The 18,880-nt window shown below is 53.9% G+C and overlaps 2 protein-coding genes across 2 annotated transcripts; one reads left to right on the top strand and one right to left on the bottom strand.

Moving 5' to 3' along the window:
• Positions 1 to 2,940: 2,940 nt before the first annotated feature.
• Positions 2,941 to 8,023, top strand: NMRAL1 (NmrA like redox sensor 1). The gene is made up of 6 exons (XM_051781572.1): positions 2,941 to 3,114; positions 3,290 to 3,355; positions 3,553 to 3,791; positions 4,589 to 4,838; positions 5,306 to 5,496; positions 6,560 to 8,023. The coding sequence occupies exons 2-6, from the start codon at positions 3,316 to 3,318 to the stop codon at positions 6,728 to 6,730; spliced, it is 891 nt and encodes a 296-aa protein (XP_051637532.1). The 5' UTR covers positions 2,941 to 3,114; positions 3,290 to 3,315; the 3' UTR covers positions 6,731 to 8,023.
• DNAJA3 (DnaJ heat shock protein family (Hsp40) member A3) lies at positions 7,676 to 18,309 on the bottom strand. The gene is made up of 11 exons (XM_051781152.1): positions 18,129 to 18,309; positions 17,879 to 18,006; positions 17,397 to 17,480; positions 16,567 to 16,779; positions 15,321 to 15,473; positions 14,339 to 14,486; positions 13,557 to 13,621; positions 12,527 to 12,655; positions 12,037 to 12,152; positions 11,591 to 11,688; positions 7,676 to 8,777 (listed from the first exon to the last, which is right to left on the bottom strand). Exons 1-11 carry the CDS (start codon positions 18,286 to 18,288, stop codon positions 8,755 to 8,757), a joined length of 1,317 nt encoding a protein of 438 aa, XP_051637112.1. The 5' UTR covers positions 18,289 to 18,309; the 3' UTR covers positions 7,676 to 8,754.
• Between the last annotated feature and the right edge of the window lie 571 nt (positions 18,310 to 18,880).

Below are 18,880 nucleotides of genomic sequence, written 5' to 3'. Positions count from 1 at the left end.
TCTCAGGCAAGGGGTCCAGCCTGTCCAGGTCCCTCTGCAGAGCCTTCCTGCCCTCCAGCACATCCACACTGCAAGCCAGCTTGGGGTCCTCTGCCAATTTGCTCATGGAAGACTCAATCCCCTCATGCAGATCCCCAATAAAAATATCAAACAGGACTGGGCCTGTTACGGAACAAGTTCTATTGCTTGAAAAAAAGGAGCCCATGCAGCAGTGAGGAGAAACTGTTGGGAAGAGATTTAGTCAGTGAGATAGACAATGGATGATGGACAAGTTCGGGAGGATGTGCATTTGTTAGAAAAACAGATTAAAATTTGCGGGCTCGGGCAAGATTGTGTGTTGTTTACGGAACACCCATGAAATCTCAGCATTGAGAAAGGTTGAGAAATGTTGGGAAATATGCTGAAAGGGTGGTTTTGCCTGAGGTGTTAAACATGGGAGGGGGTCTATCTTCACAATTCCCAAGAGAAGAGACCCAAAAAAGTTCCCCTGCAGGTTGTATTTTAAGGAACAGGTAAAAGCTGGGGGGCAGTGCCCTGATGCAAAACCAACTGGTTGAATATTGTAATTCTTGGTGGCTGATGTATAAGCTTAATGACCTCAAAAAGTGGCCTGTTAATGGGACTGTAAATTATAGTACATTCTACAACTAATGCCATTTTGTAGGAGGGAAGGAAAACAGACCAAAGCTCTCTGTGCTGATTTATGTTTCGATTTGCAGAATAATCCTGGTTTGTGGAAGGAATGATTTATGCATGTACCTAGAGATCCAATAGTGCTAGCATTAGAAAAGGAGGATAAGAAACCACTCAAAAGGTGTTGCTCTGCCTATGGAGTAATAGGATGTTGTATTAAATGCAGGCAGACTGAAGAGCAGGAGGATGTGATTTTGTTGGTGTATAAGGGGAGACTGAATTTGGAAAGAGGGGCCCAAGCCGTGACGGGCCAGGCAGGGTTGAGTGGGAGCATAAGGAGCCAAAGGGGCCATGAGGGGCTAAGAGGGGCAGAAAGGGGCTGGAGGGCCCAAAAAGGGCCAAGCTCAGGGGGGTCATGATGGGCCCAAGGGGCCGTGAGTGGCTGAGCCGTGAGGGACTGAGCAGGGCCTTGAGGGGCTGACAGAGGAGCTGAGGGGCAGCTGGAGACTTTCCTCCAGCTGCAGGCAAAGGAGGAGGCAGAAATGGTCAAGCTGACCCTTTTGGGGGAGGAAAAGTGGGGGCAAGCAGAAATTTGGACCTCCGGCCACCACACTGGACCACGTGTCTCCCAAGGATTCCTCTGGCACAAGCCTTGCTCTCCGCCAGCCCCAGGGCTGTGCCCAGTAAGGGGTTAAAACCTTTCCTCTGGGAAGTTTTAGGTCTGTTGGTGATCTCCCGTATCAGAAGGCTGGTTTCAAGAGGATCTGGCACCTGGGAAGTCCCACCAGTCATGCCCTTCTCAATAATCTGTAGCTAAAGATCCCTCCCAGCCAAAATGAATGTGCAGAAGCCCCACACATCCGAATGATTTCTTTGCCACTGTGTGTAATACGTGCTGCATGCATTTTCCAGGCTGTTTACTTAATTCAACCCCAAATTTCCCAATGCATTTACTAAGCCCAACATGTGGTGTTCCCAGTTGGAAGGGTTTGACTGCAGCCACTCTGGAAGCTCGGGGGAGCTGAGGGAGGTCACAGGGGAGCTACAGAGGTGACACAGAGCTCACAGGGGAGGTGAGAAAAGCCCTAGAGCTGACTCTGCTTGTTGACTCATGAAGTTGCTTGGTGAGAGAGGGCTTGTGAACCACCCCCAGCTCAGCCCAACCTGCCTGTCACCTGCCTGTCACCTGCTCAGTCACCTGCCTGGGGATAAGGAACAGTCCCAGCCCCGGAGGGAGCAGTAGGATGCTCCTGGAGAACAGCCAGTTTTCCACACCAAGAAAATATGGAAAGTACATTTTCAGAGGCCCCGCCACCCCTCCTGCTAGGGCAGCACAGGGGTCTGTGAGACTCAGGGGGTCCCTGGGGTGGAAGGGACACAACCCCAGCCACCTCCCAATGGGTTATGCAGGGTTTATCCCGGGTTTTTAAGCGGGTTTCCTAGGGAGAGAGCAGGCAGCTGGGACTGGGATGGGGGCGGGGTGGGGTGGGGTGGAATGGGATGGGATGGGATGGGGATGGGATGGGATGGGATGGGGATGGGATGGGGATGGGGGTGGGGTGGGATGGGGATGGGATGGGATGGGATGGGATGGGATGGGATGGGATGGGATGGGATGGGATGGGATGGGAGGGGAGGGGATGGGATGGGATGGGAATGGGATGGGATGGGATGAGGTGGGATGGGATGGGATGGGATGGGATGGGATGGGATGGGATGGGATGGATGGGATGGGGATGGGGATGGGGATGGGGATGGGGATGGGGATGGGGAGGGGATGGGAGGGGGAGGGGATGGGATGGGGAGGGGATGGGATGGGAAGGGATGGGATGGGAAGGGATGGGGTGGGATGGATGGGATGGGGATGGGGATGGGGATGGGGATGGGGATGGGGATGGGGATGGGGATGGGGATGGGGATGGGAAGGGATGGGATGGGATGGGGTGGGATGGGATGGGATGGGATGGGGTGGGATGGGATGGGATGGGATGGGATGGGATGGGGTGGGATGGGATGGGATGGGATGGGATGGGATGGGGTGGGATGGGATGGGATGGGATGGGATGGGATGGGATGGGATGGGATGGGATGGGATGGGATGGGATGGGATGAGATGGGATGGGATGGGATGGGATGGGATGGGATGGGATGGGATGGGGTGGGATGGGATGGGATGGGATGGGGTGGGGTGGGATGGGATGGGGTGGGATGGGATGGGATGGGGTGGGATGGGATGCGCTCGAGCTTGGAGCCCCCTGCCGGCTGTCGCGGCGGTGGGCGGGGCCGGGCGGGGGATGGACATCGGAGCCCCGCCCAGAGTGCGTGAGGAGTCGGGTGGAGACGAGCAGAGCCGAACGGAGCCGAATATAATCGGGCCGCGCCGAACAGAGAACGAACGTAGCCGGGCCGAGCCGATTAGCCCCGACCCGAGCCGAACTGCGCCGGGAGGAGCTGATTGGAGCCGATCGGAGCGGAGCCGAGGTGAGGATCCGTGTGACGGATCCGCGCTCGGTGCCCCGCACCGGCGATGGCTCCGCCGGGACAGGCGATGGCCCCGCAGCCGCCCCGCTCCCTCCCTGCCGTGCCCAGGGACACCCTCCCGAGCGGGACCTGGCCGGGGGCTGAGCCGCGGCCGTGTTGCTTCTCGCCCTGTCAGAGCCCCCGGACCGCCCGCGCTGCCTCATGGCCGGCAAGAAGCTGATCGTGGTGTTCGGGGCGACCGGTGAGTGCGACGGGGGAGGCCCGAGGGGGGCGAGGGGCTGAGGCGCCGATGGTGCCCGGGGGCCCGGAGGGTGAGACGTGCCCGCCCGGCCGAGCGGCATCGCGGGGAGCGGGCGAAGAGCTCGGCCCGGGGGGCTCCGTCCCGCGGCCCCAGCGCACCCCGGAGCCCCGGGAGGCCCTGACCGGCTGCACCCGCAGGGGCGCAGGGCGGCAGCGTGGCCCGGGCGCTGCTGGACGATGGGACCTTCAGGGTGCGGGCGGTGACGCGGAACCCCAGGAAGAAGGCGGCGGAGGAGCTGAAGCGGAGGGGAGCCGAGGTGGTGAAGGCGGATCAGGACGATGAGCCATCGCTGGAACAGGCCTTGGCGGGTGCCTACGGAGCCTTCGTTGTCACCAACTTCTGGGAGCACTGCAGCAAAGAGAAGGAAATCGAGCAGGTACCTGTGCTGGCATAAACTGGGACCACACGTGGAATGGTCAGGGAGCAGGGATCGAGGGACAGCCGTGTGGCATCGGGGTAGGGAGCATGGGACAGCTCTTGGAGTAACCATGGCAGCCCCGTTGGTTTGAGTCCAGGAGAGCCCCGAGGCCTCACGAACACCAGGTTCCAGTTCTCACAAAGCCAGAACTTGATCCCTGGTCCCTTGCAGTCACGTGGCTGCAAGATGTGGTGTCTTCAGGGAGTTGTTAAATATGTGGCAGAAAGCACTGCCTAGGAGTTGGACTAGCAGGAGTGTGAACACTTGGCTCCTCAGAGCCTGCCTGGGGCAGGTCTGGGTCTGTCTGCAGTCCTGTAATTCTTTGCACTTGCAACTTTGGGGCCAAAATCATGTAGTATCAGGGATCCCAAGGGCAGTGCTCACCTCAGGACAGTTTTCCCAGGGTGGCAGCAAACAAAAGATAAGATATGTTGGGGCAGGTATGTTGGCCAGGCAGATATTTTGGGCTGGTATTTGTGTGCTTGGTGGAGCAGTGAGCACCAAAGCTGGAGGATGTGTGGTCTTTCTGAAGTGGGATGGTGTAAGGAGAGGACTCAGCTCCACCTGGATAACTCACTGGGTTCATTGGTGTGCTCAGCCCTGGTCCTATCTGAGGGCTCACGGTGCTCAGCTGGTGTGAGTTGGATCCTGCCCTTCTGCCCAGTGCTGCAAAGGGGAAGGGGGGTGTGAGGATGATGAGAGCCCCCCCAAATGTCCTGTTCCCCTCTTAATGGCCACCTTCTTCCTTTGCTCAGGGAAAGCGAGTGGCCGACCTCTCGAAGCGCCAGGGGCTGCAGCACGTTGTGTTCAGTGGCCTGGAGAACGTGCACAAGCTGACAGGGGGCCAGCTGGAGGTGCCCCACTTTGATGGCAAGGGGGAGGTGGAGGAGTATTTCCACGAAATTCAGGCTCCCATGACGTCAGTCCGGCTGCCGTTCTACTTTGAGAACTTCCTCTCCGACTTCAAGCCACAGAAGGCCCCTCAGGGAGACACCTTCGTCCTGGGTAAGCAGGAGCTGTGGGTCACTGTCCTGTGACAGTGTTCTCGTCTGCTCCCACTATGCAGGGACTGAGGGGTGGAGGAACCACCAGGGCTGTGGGCTGATGGGGTAAAGAGGCTTGACCACAGCAAGTTGCTGCTGCATTATGGTCCTTCAGACCTGTTTGGTGGCCTGCAAGAAATCAGTGACATCCTGGGCCTGTTTGTGGTGCCGAGGGCTGCTCTGCAGATCCTGCAGTGGCTCTGGACACCCCAAGTGCCTGCATTTGGGATGGTGGAGGTGGGGAGGCTGCAGATCCAGGTGAGTCACGATGCTGCTCTGGCTGTCACGGCCTCATAGCTCAGTCCTTACCATAGGATGGGTGCTCTCATCCCTTCCTCACCCTGTGTTCAGAGGCTGAGTGCGGAAAACTCCGGCTGTACCTCCTCAGAGCTGGGCTGCACTGCAGCTGGGATCAATCTCTCCATACAGAGCTGCCCATGGGGGACACCCCGATGGACGGGATGGCCGTGGAGGACCTTGGGCCTGTTGTGGTTTCCCTGCTGAAGTCCCCGGGGGAGTACATCGGCCGAGTGATGGGGCTCAGCACCGGCAAGCTCACCGAGGCAGAGTACGCCGCCGTCCTCTCCCAGCAGACGGGCAAGACTGTGGCAGCCAGCAAGGTAGGACTCACAGCTCAGTGGATGGGCTTGGTACAGCCCAGCACTGGTGCCCAGGGTTAATCCTGCTGCCCCTACGTGAGGCTGGAGCACAGCCTGGCACTGAAACTGCCCTGTTGGCATTGTCACTGGGACAGCTCATGCTCGTGGAGCACAGAGGTGTGCCCAGCCCGTGCCTGGCTCCAAGGGATAACTGAAGCTGGAGGTCTCCAGAGGAACCAGGGATGGGCACCTATAGAACAGGTCTCTGCTACATGCCCTTCCCTTCAGCACAGCTTCCCCCAGGGCCTTGCTGTGTCACCAATACAGCAGTCCTAGCTCAGTGCTGTGTCACCCTTACAGCACTTCTGGCCATTCCCTGCCCCTGCATAACTTCTTTTTAATGTTTGTTTGCATTTGGGCTGTGCCTCAGGCAGCCAGTACAATGGACAGGGGGTGTGGTGGCTCTCTGCTTTGAGAACCAAGTGCATTTCAGCAGAAAGAAAGCACCTCTGATGCTCTCTGCAGGTTCTGCCCCTCACCCAGGGACAAAGAAGCAGCTCTTTTCCTCCCCAGCGCAGTGCAGAAGCACAGCAATCCCCAGGTTGCTGTGGGTTTCTCCCCCTCCACCTGGGGAACTGGGACTTTGTTTCTTCTGAAAGTTTTTGATTGCACCATTTGTTGTTTATTCAGATTCTTTTTCCTTTTCCACACTTCCACCTGAAGTTTCTTAATTTCTAAGTTGTAATCTTGTTAAACTAAGACATCCTTAGCCACAGCTTGTGCCCTGGTTCAGGTAACGGCTCCCTTGTAGTTGCTCCAGGCCTCTGCCTCAGGGAAGAGTCAGTTCCATGCCCAGGCCAGCTGTGTGCCAGAGCTGGGTGCTGGCTCTAGGCTGGGAGGGCTGTTCCCTGCCAGGCAGGGCTGCTTCCTTTGCTCAACCCCAGCAGAAGTGCCTTGCAGAGCCCTCCTCACCGGTGGCAGTGCTGTGACAGGCTGCTCTAACTGAGCCCTCAGCTTCCCCACACGGGCTGAGGGGAAGCCCCAGCAGGCTATGAAAGAGCTTTTTCTGCACTTCTCTTGGCAGATCTCCCCAGAGGAGTACGAGAAGCGTGACTTCCCCGGGGCCAAGGAGTTGGCTGCCATGTTCCGTTTCTATGCCCTGAAGCCCGACCGAAACGTGGCCCTGACCATGAAGCTCAACCCCAAGGCCCGCACCTTCCAGCAGTGGGTGGCAGACAACAAGGCTGCCTTCTGAGCCTTCCCCTCCCTGCTCTTCCTCCTCAGCTTCTGTGCCAGGTAGGGGAAACTGGCTGAGGTGCCCTGAGCACCACTGCCTTCCCAGTAGTGCCCCAGGGAGAGGCTGATCCTGCCCCAGCTGGGGAGAGCTTGGTCCATGTGGTCCATGCATGTGCTCCTGCAGCTTGGTTGAGACTATTTAGGCAACCAGAACAGGAGGAAGGGCCGCACAGCACAGGTAGACGGGTGGGAGAAGTGCTACCTTTGCACACTGTCCTCAGGGAGGTGTTTCTTTAGTCATGCTGGGTGTTTTTAGGCTGGTGGTGGCTCATTTTCCCAGGATCATGCCCTTTCCCAGGCAGCTCTGAGCACAGGGCAGCACTTGGTGGGCTGAAGGTGTGTATCCCTGGGCCTCAAGGCAGGTACCTTGGGACACCTTCACAGCAGGTACCCATGGCCAGTGTTGCTGCAGGCTCCTAAGCAAGCTGAAAACATAATGATTTCTCCATGGACCTGATTTAGGCACTGCAGGTGAACCAGCAGAGAGACAGAGCCCTGCAACCAGGGACTGTGCAGTCAGTTCCTATGCATGTAACACAAAAGCTGAGCCTGATTCCTCAAGTCATACAGCTCTGGGCCTGACCCTTGGGCTCCTGGAGGTAATTTCCATCACTTTAGGATCATGGAGCTAATTTCAGTCGCTGTCCCCATGAGTAAAACTGAAGTCTTTCAAGACTGTCCAAGACTCAGTAGAAAAGCCCCTTCTCCCTCACCTTTATATGCTTAAGGTACTGCTCGGATTTAGCAGCTTTTCCTGTGCTTAAAATCAATCCTACCCCCAAGAGATGCTCAAGCCACCCAACCCCTGTCCCTCCTTGTCCCAGAGACCTTCATTCCTATTACTGGGGCAGGGAAAGCAGGTGACAGACCAGGTGGAAGAGTAGACAAGGCAGCAAGGCACAGCACATGTTAAATATCTTTATGAAGTCCATCTTATTTACATGGATACAGAATCACTTTACAGACAGTTTAATCAGGAGGCAACGCGTGCTTTATTTCAGCAAATTAAGAAGGGCAAGACTACAACATGTCCCTGTTGAACTGGTTATTAGTACGTGGGCTGATGGTACCTGCACGGTATCACTAACACAGTAACCATGGGATACTCACTGCAAGAGCTCAGCTGCACCTGGAAGGAGTGATCCACCTCACTTGCACTCTCACACATGTAAAACAACGATGCTCTGACCAATCCTTTATGCTACGGGTGTTGCGCTAAGGTAATAAAAAGATTTTGTCCCCAACTGGCAAAGGGCTTGGTGATCAACTTGTACCCGTTCAGAAGCGACAGCAGTTGTGTGGTAACTTTAGTTATTTGGGGGTTAAACCTGAGGCAAAGTGCAGATGCCACCACTGCTCTGTGCAGGCAATCAGCAGGGCTGAGAAAGCCCACGGCTGTGAGGGAGCCAGGGCACGTGGGCTTGGACAAGGCCCAGGGAGATTCCACTCGGAGCTGTGCAGGGCAGCAGGGCTGTCGTGAAGACAGGGTTAAACCTCCCTGACCCACCAGGTCTCCTGGGAGAAGGTGAGCAGTGGTGAGTTCACCAAGCACACCTGACATTGCAAAGAGCACCTGAGTGAGCAGCAGGTGGAGACTTGGGCTCCATACAGCACCCTAACTCCACCCTAACTGCTCTGCTCTGTGCTGGAAGGACAGTTTATTTCACATTTCACATTTCTTCTGGTTTGGATTCTAAATAATACTTCAACTTTAATTTTTACCCAATAAGCTTCCAGCAGCAGTAGGGCTGTGGAGCAGCCTCCAGAGAGCCCCATCTCTGCAAAGCTGGCATTTTCCTTCACTGCCAGTTCCTTGGGTGGTGGTGGGGGGGTTGTATCACGATGGGTGTTGGTGCCTTGGTGGTCTGTGGCCTCTCCAGCTGAGATTCTTGCTGTGCTGCCGACTGACATCCTGTGCTCTCCAGAGCCTGCTGCCAGAAAGATTCACCCCCAACTGCACAGATGACCTGCTCCTGCTGGCTCCTAGTTCCCAGTAGAACGTTTCCCTGCGGTTGGAATGAGAGGAAGGTTTAGATTTCCTGGCTGAGTTGGCACACAGCCCACTTCGGGAGCACCTCCCCTCCCAACCTGCCGTCACACTGTCAGCCATGCCAAACAGACAGCTTTGAGGCCTACAAAGATGCAAAGCTGAGCCCCTGGAATCCAAGACACCATGTCTGCTGTAGATGATTCTAAGTCCCAGTGCTCCCTCAGAGCAGCCAAGACTCACTGAAGGCACATGAATTATACTCTGGTCTGGTGTGGGCAAGGCTTTGCTGTGCTCTGTGACAAAGGCTGACTCCTCCCTGGTGCTGTAAGCACATGGCAGGGGCGAGTCCACCCCAGTGTGCTGGCACCCCTGTGCCTCTGGCAGGGCTGGGCAGAACCTGGTCTCAGTGGGACCAGCTAATGGGAACAACCTCTGTGCTCGGAACCAGGCACAGCTACTGGGTGGACACGGGAGCAGAGCTGCAGGGGAGGCCCAGCCACCTCCCCAAGGATGCACCCAGCATCTGTGCAGCTTTTGGCTGCAGCAACAATGCAGTTTAATCCTTGGCTTGTTGCTCCAGGTCCCAGGGCACAGCTAGGGTTTTGCACACCCACGGCTGGAAGGCCTGAGGCTAAGTGAGAAGCAACCTTTCTGTGCTCCCAAGAAGTGCTCAGTGTGGGGGAAAGACAACAGTGAAACACAACAGGCCTCCTACCTCAGATGGGGTGTCAGGAGGTAAACATTTTCTTAAGTTTGGAAAGGAATCCCTCCTTGTTCTCCTCAGCCTCAGGCCTATCCCCGCCTGTAGCAGCGCTAGCCTTGGCCCTGCCACCTGGACACAAACAGCAAAGGGCCGCAGTCAGAGACATCTCCCACCAGTACCAGAGGGTTATTTTAGACAGGGAATGGTCAAGCAAAGGCAGCTGGTTGTGCTGCATCCTCACATGGCAGTAAGATAACCCACAACCACTTGGCACTGGAGAGATCCCAGAAAAGCCAACCACGGGCTCAGGTTCCACCATTCCCTTCCCCTCTCCCCAGCCCTCCAGCTGATGAGGGAAATCCCCACAGGCTTTGGAAGCAAGCACTTGGAATTGGGAGTCTGCCACTAAAAAGTGATCACAGCCAGCCAGGGCTCTACAGGGTTAAAAAAGCTGTCCTGGTGGTCTGTGGAACAAGCTCGTCCTGTTTCAAGGTTGTGTCCCTGCAAAGCAGTGCAAAACCATACCAGGAGCCTGATTTGTGTCATTGCAAGCAGTGCTCAGACAAACAGTATCAAGGAGAAAATGAACTCGAAGTAGAATTAAAAAGACTGCAAGTATTTCAGACCAAGTGTCCAGATAAGGAATCTTATAATTGTCCTGTATAGAGAGGTCCTGAAAAGTTGTTTGTCCCTCCAGAAGTGGCTACAGCAAGAACAAAGGAGATCTCTTTGCTAATCTGCTTTTTCTACAGTAAATCCATCAATAACAAGACCCCAGAATCCTCCTAAAGCTTTTTCTGCACACAGAGAACACGAAGTCCAGCACTCCCCATCCTCCCAGGGCTGAGTGCCGGGCTCAGACTGATGCAATGGAATGAAATCCCGAGGCAGGACACGCCTCTGAACACCCGGGGCATTGCACTGCTGCTGCCTGGAGCGAGGACACACCTTCAGCAACAGCCTGTCTCTACACTGCAGCCTACTGGGGGTTGTTTTAATCCACCTTGCTGCTTCATCGTGGTGAAAACTGGAAAGTTTGCTTTTTAAAAAAATTAGTTTGGAGAGTGATTTTTTTCCCTTTGACACACAAATGCCATTAAAAAGCTGGAATGGAAGTTCAGTGCTCAGAGCACTCTCCCCTTCCCCCCATGGGTGACTGTAACATGGGAAAGACATAACTTCTATATTAGGAAAGCACTATAAAACAGAACATTGGGAAATATTTGGCAGATGCTGCCTTCCAGTATCCCACACCTGAGCCTATATTCCTGAGGCTTTGGCATGTAGTACAGCAGACCTGAGTTCCTGGGATCGCTGAGCAGCTCTGAAAGGCTCCCACCTTTGCCTAGTCTTAAATGCTCTGTTTGCTTTCAAGCCAAAAAAGGAATCCAAATGGCTTTAAAAAGTTCATTGTTCCAATTAAGCAAGGAAAAACTGTTTTCCAGTACTGAAAGACAAAGCTCCTTCCTTATTATTTCACCATGTGTTTTGCCTTTAGCTGCTGTCCTTGCCAGGTACCTCACCCCAGAAACTTGAAACAATTGCTGAATCTGTTCTCCATCTGCAGTTGGAAGAACAGCTTCACAATGCTCCCAGCTGACTGCTCCTCCATCACAGTGGACTCTGTCTACTGACAGAGCCAACACTCTGCACCAATGGACACTCCTGCCCCAGGTTCTCCCACGTGCCCAGGGCACAGCCTGACAGCAGAACTTCCCAGCAGCATTCCAGGAGAAACATCCTGCTGCAGAGTCAGAAGCACAGCAGATGGACTCGCACGGAAAACTGGCCTGAAGGACCTTGTCTTTTCCTACCCCTCTAAGGAGAGTCCTGGCACAGGGAGCCAGGGAGCAGGAGGCATTCATCACCACAGTTTGTCAGGACCCTGAGTACCTCAGTCCCTGCCCTCTGTTCACACACAGATTTGACAAGTACTGGAGCAAAGCTTCCTGGGAAGAGGCTGCCTCCCTGCTTTGTGCTACAGCCTGTTAACACCACACTACAACCGTATCCAAAATACCACGCTCGGCAGGCAGTGCTGCCACACCACCTCCAGGAACCCTCAGGAAGCGCTCTGCACAGCCACACCAGCTCCAGGAGGAGGGAGCAGGAGTCCCCCCGCTCACCTGACGCTGTGTTTGTGACCCCGTTCACTGTGCCATCCACGTCCGTCTCGTCCTCCGCGTAGCTCATCATTAAGGCTCGCTGGCGATCCGTCAGCCTCCTGTGGGCCCAACACACGGCATGGTTAGGGCTGTCCTGGGGCCAGCTGTACCTACAGCCCTCCTGAAACCTCTCCAGCAGCACCCACGAGAGGCAGGTGCTGGAATTACAAGGTGAACACACCAGGAATACACCAGGAATCCCTGACAGTGAGCCATCTATAAATAATAACCACACAGTGGAAGAGGAGAGACAGGATCCACTGCATTTCACTCCACTGCAGTGAAAAATCACAAAATATCTTGAAGTGCTTGAGAAGAACCATAAGGAATAAAAATTTTCACAAATTCTGAATGTCTTTTTGCAAGAAGTTTAAGATTTTGCAGAAACTTGCTTTAGCTCTACTTACTGAGGGACTTTTATCTTTATGTGGATGTAGTGGTCTCCGTAGCCATAACTGTTGACCTTGGGAATGCCTTTCCCACTCATTCGAATTCTCTGGTCTGGCTGAATACCAGGGGGTATCTGTGAACACAGATATCACATTTATTACTCTAGGTGTCTATAAAAATTATCTACTTCATCAGCAAGCTTCAAAGTAGGATGGGAGAGCTCTGGTACACCCAGGACACATGCTGAAGCTGTGTCAGTAACGATGGAAAAGCTTTTGAAGGAATGAGTAAAGAACCTGGCACAGCCTGTAGCCCTTGGATGGGATTTGTCCAACAATCCCTTCCTTTCCCTGTCCCTTCACAGTGACAAGAAAGGAGCTGTGACACAGCAGGTCACAAGCTACCCGAGGCTCAATCCTGAAGGAATCTAAAACACGATACTGGCAGACTTCAGAGATTTTCCCCACCTTTGCAGCAGTGATTCATGCCCAATGCAATGGTACTTACTGTGATGTTGATTGTCTCGTACAAGCCTTGACATCGGGCTGTGCCTCCCAGCACAGCCTGTGCTACTGAGATCGGGAGATCCGAGTGGATATCTGCTCCATTCCTTCTGAACACAGAACTCTTCTGAACCTAAAAGGCAGGGAAGTTCCAAGGTGAAGTGAGCACACCACCACGAAGTTCTCCCGGTAAACTGCTCTGAAGGGTCTCAGAAGAAAATATACCAGCCTGACCCTTTATACCATCCACAAACTGCTCATCTAAGAACTATGAGTTAATATTTGGTCTTTTAGAAAAACACAGATCTTGACACAACCATAATTAGCCAAAAGCTTAGGAGGATCCCTGCTTCCTGCCTCAGCACCTCCCTCCCCTAATGCTGCTATTAAATTATCTGTGTCAATATGGTTCTCAGAGACAGACACTGCCTTGTCCAGTATCCTGAACAGGAGAAAGCCAGAAGGGAAGAGGGAGGGAAGCACCTCTGCAGTGGCCTCACAAGCTGGAAGAGAATTAAATCCTCCTGCACCACAAAAGAAGTGTTGAAAAAAATTTTCTCCTTGACAGAGATGTGTGTGACAGTATTCTGCAAGGAGAAGAGGCCCAGCTACAGCACCGGTGCAAAGCAGCCCTGAAGGTGGATCTGCAGGAGGACACTCGACCAGCCAGCCTGCTGCAGGCATTCCCACAGCCCTCCTCAGCACTCTCATCCCTGCCTGCAGGCAGCTCCTTCACATTTCCAAGTCAAAAACTCATGAGGGTAGGCATGAAGAACCTACTCTGCATTTTTATTCACACTACCCTAAGGGCCTGGTCCTGGAACAAGCAGCTGGATTCTTCATGAGCAGATTCAAAGTGACCCCCCTTGTTACAATGCAAATCTCCTGCTGTCTCAGAAAGTTCACATGGATCGTGTTACATCAGATATTCCAAAGGATCACTCACTCTTCCTCCTCTGCCCATTCTGCAGCTACTTCCCAGGCAGTTGAGAAGGGAAAAAACAACATACATGCATACAACTTACAATACATACCCTGAACGTAATGAAAATTTCCTTCTTCCCCACAGGCATCCGAACTGTCTGCCCATCCTCAACTCCTGCGATTGGAACAAGAGGGAATGTTACCTTGGGTTATAATCCATGTGTTACATGTGTATCTACGACCCTGCCAAACCCAAGAGCTGCCCACCACTGCAGCACATAAGGCATAAGATCTCCCAGCAGGCATCACAGTGACACTCTACAGGAGCTGTGGCCCAAGGAAGAAGGTATTTATACCTCTGAGGTGATCACTGCGCCCCAAGAAGGCTCGTTGGTTCAATCCCTACAGAATTCTTCAGGGAAATGCATCAAATTAAAGAACACAGCAGCCTCCATGGGCTGCAGGAAAACTCCAGGCTGCTCACACAGGGTGGTCTCAAAGAAGTCTTCAGTCCCACCACTGTCTCATCCTCTCTGGTGAGGAAGGCCCTCAGCACATCCTTCTGAGCCAAGCCAAGGCTTTCAGGATTCCCACCCTCTCCCCACGCTTTATCAAGGACAAATGGAAGACCCACGGCAACAAAACCTTTGGAGAGTTTCACTCTTCAAAGCCTGCCTAGGAGGATCCAGACAAGAACCAAAGCTCAGGAAGGGCAAAGCAAACATTTCTATCCATGGCCAGAAGATTCATCTCATCATCAGCCCGTTCCATTGACCTGGTCTGTTTGAAAGACAAACTTCTCTGCAGCAAAACTCCTTTGTACCTGTTGGCCAAGTGGCAGGAAATAACTACATTCATTTAACAGAGAGCAGCACACAAGTACAACACTGACCAGCTGGCACAGGAACCATCACTGTCTTCTTCTGCTTGGTTTGCCCCGTTCCCCGGCACATGACGCAGGGCGTGGTTACGATGGAGCCCCGGCCGCCGCAGCGCCGGCACGTCGATCTCATCACGAAGGGGCCCGTGTTTATCGTCTCCTGGGGAGGGAAACAGGTTGTACAAGCACTGAGTACCACGGTGGTACTTTTCACCCAGCACGCTGGAGTTCTAATCGCACACACACAGCCTGTAAGGACAGTGATATCCTTCAGCAAGGGCTGGAGCAGAAAGCTGGCTCTGAAATCCTAAGAGGATGCTGCTTGGGAGAAGCTGGATGAGGTTCTCTTGCCAGTGCATTCCGAATTCCACTGAACACCATCACTACTACAAACAAGGGGAAGGGAAACACAACACCTTCCATCTCCAGCCTTTAACGCACAAGAAGGAACAAAGCTCCTTACAGTGCTACAGACATCTGTGTTCTGAGGAATCCGAGGACAATCCACTTGCATGAATTACTGCCAGTGTCCAGGAAAACATTACAGAGACTAAGCTCTGGAGTGAACTGTGAGAGCAGCCCTCCAGACCGTAGCACATGAGGAATCAGATGCATGGAAACTCAAAGCCTGGCAGCTCCATCATTACCTGCATCCCCTTACTTCATGATTACCCTGGGGCTATCATTACCTTCCTCCACCCCCAAGTCAAAGGATCCCATTTAACGTCCAAGGAATTTCAGAGCCGTTACGTGGCATGAATATGGTTTGTACAATAGCAGAGAATCCATCTTGAAGGCCTGTGCTTTCAGCTGAGCACAGCACTTCTTTAACACTAAGACAATCCTCCTAGGGCCGATTAGCATCAAGCTGACTTTAACTCGGCTTTACCCGAGATCAGCTGTTGACCGGGGTGAGAATTTTTCACCACGGACTGAACTGATCTGCCCCAACAAGGAAAAGCACAGCAGAACTGGTGTCCTACAAGGCACTCACCATGCCTGTGCCGCTGCAGTAGTGACAGCGCTGCACTTTGGTGCCCGGTTCGTGCCCTTTGCCATCGCACCGCTCACAGGAGTCTTGGATGTTCACCACAATCTCCTTGTTAACACCTTTTGCAGCTTGGGTGAACGTCAGTTCCATGATATACTGCATAGGAAACATGGATATTGATCTGTGATTGATGTGTGATAGGGTCTTAAACAGATTGGTTTAGGCCAAATACCAAACAATGCTGAAAACAGATCCAGGTAATAGAGCGGGAGGAAGAAACAGATAGGCAAACCCTTCTGAATGACTGTGCATCTAATCTGGAGAATCAATAATCTATCTCAAATAAATAAAAAAGGGGTGCAAAAGGATCACAGACATTATAGGAATGATGGTTACCCCAGGCTGATAAGCATCAGGCTGTGTGGCAGCAATGAGAATTTTTATGAAAATGCTGTGTAGCAGCAACAAGATTTAAAAACAGAAAAGAAAGAAGTAAAAATAGAAGTTGAGTGTTTTCCTGCTCTCAGGAAAACCCTTTTTTTTGTTTCTAAAGGTTTTGTTTCATGGGAACACAGCAACAGGTGAGGCTGAAGGGTTTCCATCCCAATGGCAGTGGCTTTTTCTTTGCCAAGTGAAGTCATCAGCAAAGATGACTGCACATAAGAGGACATTGTCTTTATAGTAAAAAAGTCACTTTTAGTAAAGCCAGAAGTACCAGAAACACTTGGTATTTGAAGACAGCACGTGAAATGACAACACTTAAAGGAGCATTCAGCTGCAGCACAAAGAACAAGACACGTTCTGTTATGGGCTCCACTGCAAAGTTAAACTAATTAAGTTGCAAAATTAAACCAATTAAGCAGCCAAACCTATCGCCGGAAGGCCTGGTTTACAGTTACAAGGTGTTTTGTGGGTTTTAGCATTACAGATCACAGCAGGCATATGCAAATCAACCCACAGCAGCAAAGATGCCTCTACAGCAATGGAACTGTTGGGCAGCACCGACTGGTGTCAGTAAACACCAGAGGAAATAGCTCAAGTCCAGAAAAAACAACTCTGTCTGGAGAAGCAGCTTATCAAAAATTTGACTCTCCACCACACCCCATGCCATGGGATACTCACAGACTGACATTCCCAGAAATAACTCTCTGCTGAAGCTCTTGCTCCCAGAGTGCTCTGTGACAGACCAGTGCGTCCCTCCCCAGCTTTTGAGTTTTTAATTCCACTTCTAAACAAAGGCACCTCCTACCTCCTGTGGCTGGTCAAAGACACTCTGAAAATCGCCGAAAGGAGATCCCGAAAACTCCCCAAAGATCTTCCGGAAAAGCTCCTCGGGATCAATGGAGGGGCCGCCGCTCCAGTACTGCCGCCCCGTGCCGGAGCCGGCCCCGGCAGCGCCGGCCTCGAAGCTGGCCGTGCCATAGGCATCGTACTGCTTCCGCTTCACCTCGTCACTCAGCACCTGGGGGGACAGAACGGTGCCATCTGGGCATGGTGTGGATCCCCAGTGCCCTGGAGAATCCCTGGCTCTGGCACTGCCCCCACGAGCCCAGGCTTATCAGACTCTCCTGCCATCGGGAGGGCTCGCTGAGCTCTCAGCACCACAAGCTGCTTCTTCCTCTCTTGGCTCAAAATCAGGAAAATGACAATCTTACTGATTTATAATAAGCAAGAATAACTTGCTTATTACGTAATCAGTCATTAATATATCAGGTGAAAGCTGGTAACAGTGCTGGAGTTAAAAAAAAACAGGGCTGGGGAAGCACAATGAAGGTTCCTCTGTCTCAAACACCTACTGACAGGTTTTTTATTTGACTATTTATTTTAAGCTGACAATGATCCCATGGAAGTGACTGCTGCATCCATGCCAGTGACTTACTCCTAAAGAAGAGCACAAACTGAAAGAGCCCAAAGCACCTAAATCAGATACTTGGGCCAAGTAATTTCCTGGAGACACTGTTGGGACAGAGGTGCTCCAGCCTGAACTGCATCAAAAAACAGCCACGGTTTTACAGGAAATGTTTCCCCTCATCTACCCTCCAACCTTTCCTCTTCATCACGATGAAATTCTGCTGTTACCTCATAGGCTTCTGCCAGCTGAGAGAACTTCTCCTTCGCTTTGGGGTCATCCTTGTTTGTGTCAGGGTGGTATTTCTTTGCCAACTAAACAACAAAAACAAACCATTAGAGACAAGCAAGGAGTTATTTACTTCAGTGTATCTCACATGCCAGGAAAAACACATTGGGCAGAGCTCAGCATACACTATCTCTATTTCAGGGAACTAAATCCCTTCATTTTCATTATCAACCGAATATAAGGAACCACAGGAGCTGCTCCTGATCCTCCCAGCAAGCCAAGATCTTTCTGGAAGGAGACATGAGGTGACACCACAGGCAGACTACACTTTGGAAGAGATCCCCAATGCCATGTGCTGAGCTGCCCCACTGCTCCCTCCCCTTGTCTCCAGCGGGGATCTCAAGGGAGGATTTGCTCTCTGCCACACCAGACAGGCGGCGAGGCAGTTCTGTCCCCGTGCCCGCGCAGCCCCGGCCGGACGCACCTGGTAATAGGCCTTCTTGATCTCCTTCTGGGTGGCGGTGCGGGGCACCCCCAGCACCTGGTAATAGTCCTCCTTGGTGCGGGCCCCGCTGCTGTGGAAGGCGGCGGCGGCGGCAGCACGTTTCGTCCCTGCGGGAGGGGAGACAGAGGGGCCGCGGTGAGGGCCGGGCCGGGCAAGAGGAGGAACACGGCCGGGAGAAGGACCCGCGCCCCGCCGCCGCCCCCCGTCCCTGCCCTGCCGCCCCGCTCACCCGCGGCGCAGAGCCCAGCTCGGAGCAGCAGGAGGCGGCGCGGGGCGCGGGCGGGCGGGACGCGGAGCCCGCGGAGCAGCAGCAGCAGCGGCGGCCGCGCGTTCCCCGCCCCGCGTCCCGCGGCCGCCCCGACCCACCGCGACGCGCTCACGGCCGCCATCTTGGCCCACGCGCGGCGCCTGCGCACAGCCACGGCAGGGAGGGACCGCGCGTGCGCGGCAGCGCCGCGCCTGTGGCGGCGCTATGGCTGCGCATGCGCGGGGCTCGGCTGAGGCGGCGCAGTCGGAGCGTGAGGGCACCGTCTGAGCCGCCGGGGGACCTTCAGAGCCCCGGGGGGACCCTCAGAGCCCCCGGCGGGGCCGGAGCAGGGACAGTTCGGCCCTATGAGCCGGGAACTGCCAGGCACCGCCGTGCGCGGCCATGCCGCACCCCTTGCGGCACGCTGGGGCAGCCAGGGCTGGGAAACCCTGCCCGGTGCTCTGGGACAGGGGTCTGCGCCCTTCCAGGGCTGCTCTCGTCCCCGTAGCAGGGGAAATATTGTCATAGGTCGGGAAAAAAGGCTCTGAAACGTGACACGGTGCCCACCCTGACACAGCACCCTGACAGGCCACCCACCATAAACGCAGCACCCACCATAACACAGCACCCCGACACAGCGCCCACCCACAGCACTTGCACAGTGGCCAGGCAGGCAAGGTGGGTGTGCAAACTGACACACTGCCCTGATACAGCAGGTGACACTGCAGGCAAGG

This window comes from Manacus candei, unplaced genomic scaffold, assembly GCF_025592945.1.
Source record: "Manacus candei isolate 608988 ecotype Guabito, Panama unplaced genomic scaffold, ASM2559294v1 h1tg000002l, whole genome shotgun sequence".
Taxonomy (NCBI): Eukaryota; Metazoa; Chordata; class Aves; order Passeriformes; family Pipridae; genus Manacus; species Manacus candei.
Note: the sequence above shows the minus strand (reverse complement) of the source record. Positions and strands in the feature narration are given on the sequence as shown.

Coding starts and splice junctions, on each gene's coding strand:
- NMRAL1 (XM_051781572.1), top strand. CDS start 3,316: ATGGCCGGCAAGAAGCTGATCGTGGTGTTCGGGGCGACCG. Junction 3,792..4,588: donor AAGAGAAGGAAATCGAGCAG/GTACCTGTGCTG, acceptor TCCTTTGCTCAG/GGAAAGCGAGTGGCCGACCT. Junction 5,497..6,559: donor AGACTGTGGCAGCCAGCAAG/GTAGGACTCACA, acceptor TTCTCTTGGCAG/ATCTCCCCAGAGGAGTACGA.
- DNAJA3 (XM_051781152.1), bottom strand. CDS start 18,288: ATGGCGGCCGTGAGCGCGTCGCGGTGGGTCGGGGCGGCCGCGGGACGC. Junction 18,007..18,128: donor AGCTGGGCTCTGCGCCGCGG/GTGAGCGGGGCG, acceptor CCCCTCCCGCAG/GGACGAAACGTGCTGCCGCC. Junction 12,656..13,556: donor AAATTTTCATTACGTTCAGG/GTATGTATTGTA, acceptor CCTGCCTTTTAG/GTTCAGAAGAGTTCTGTGTT.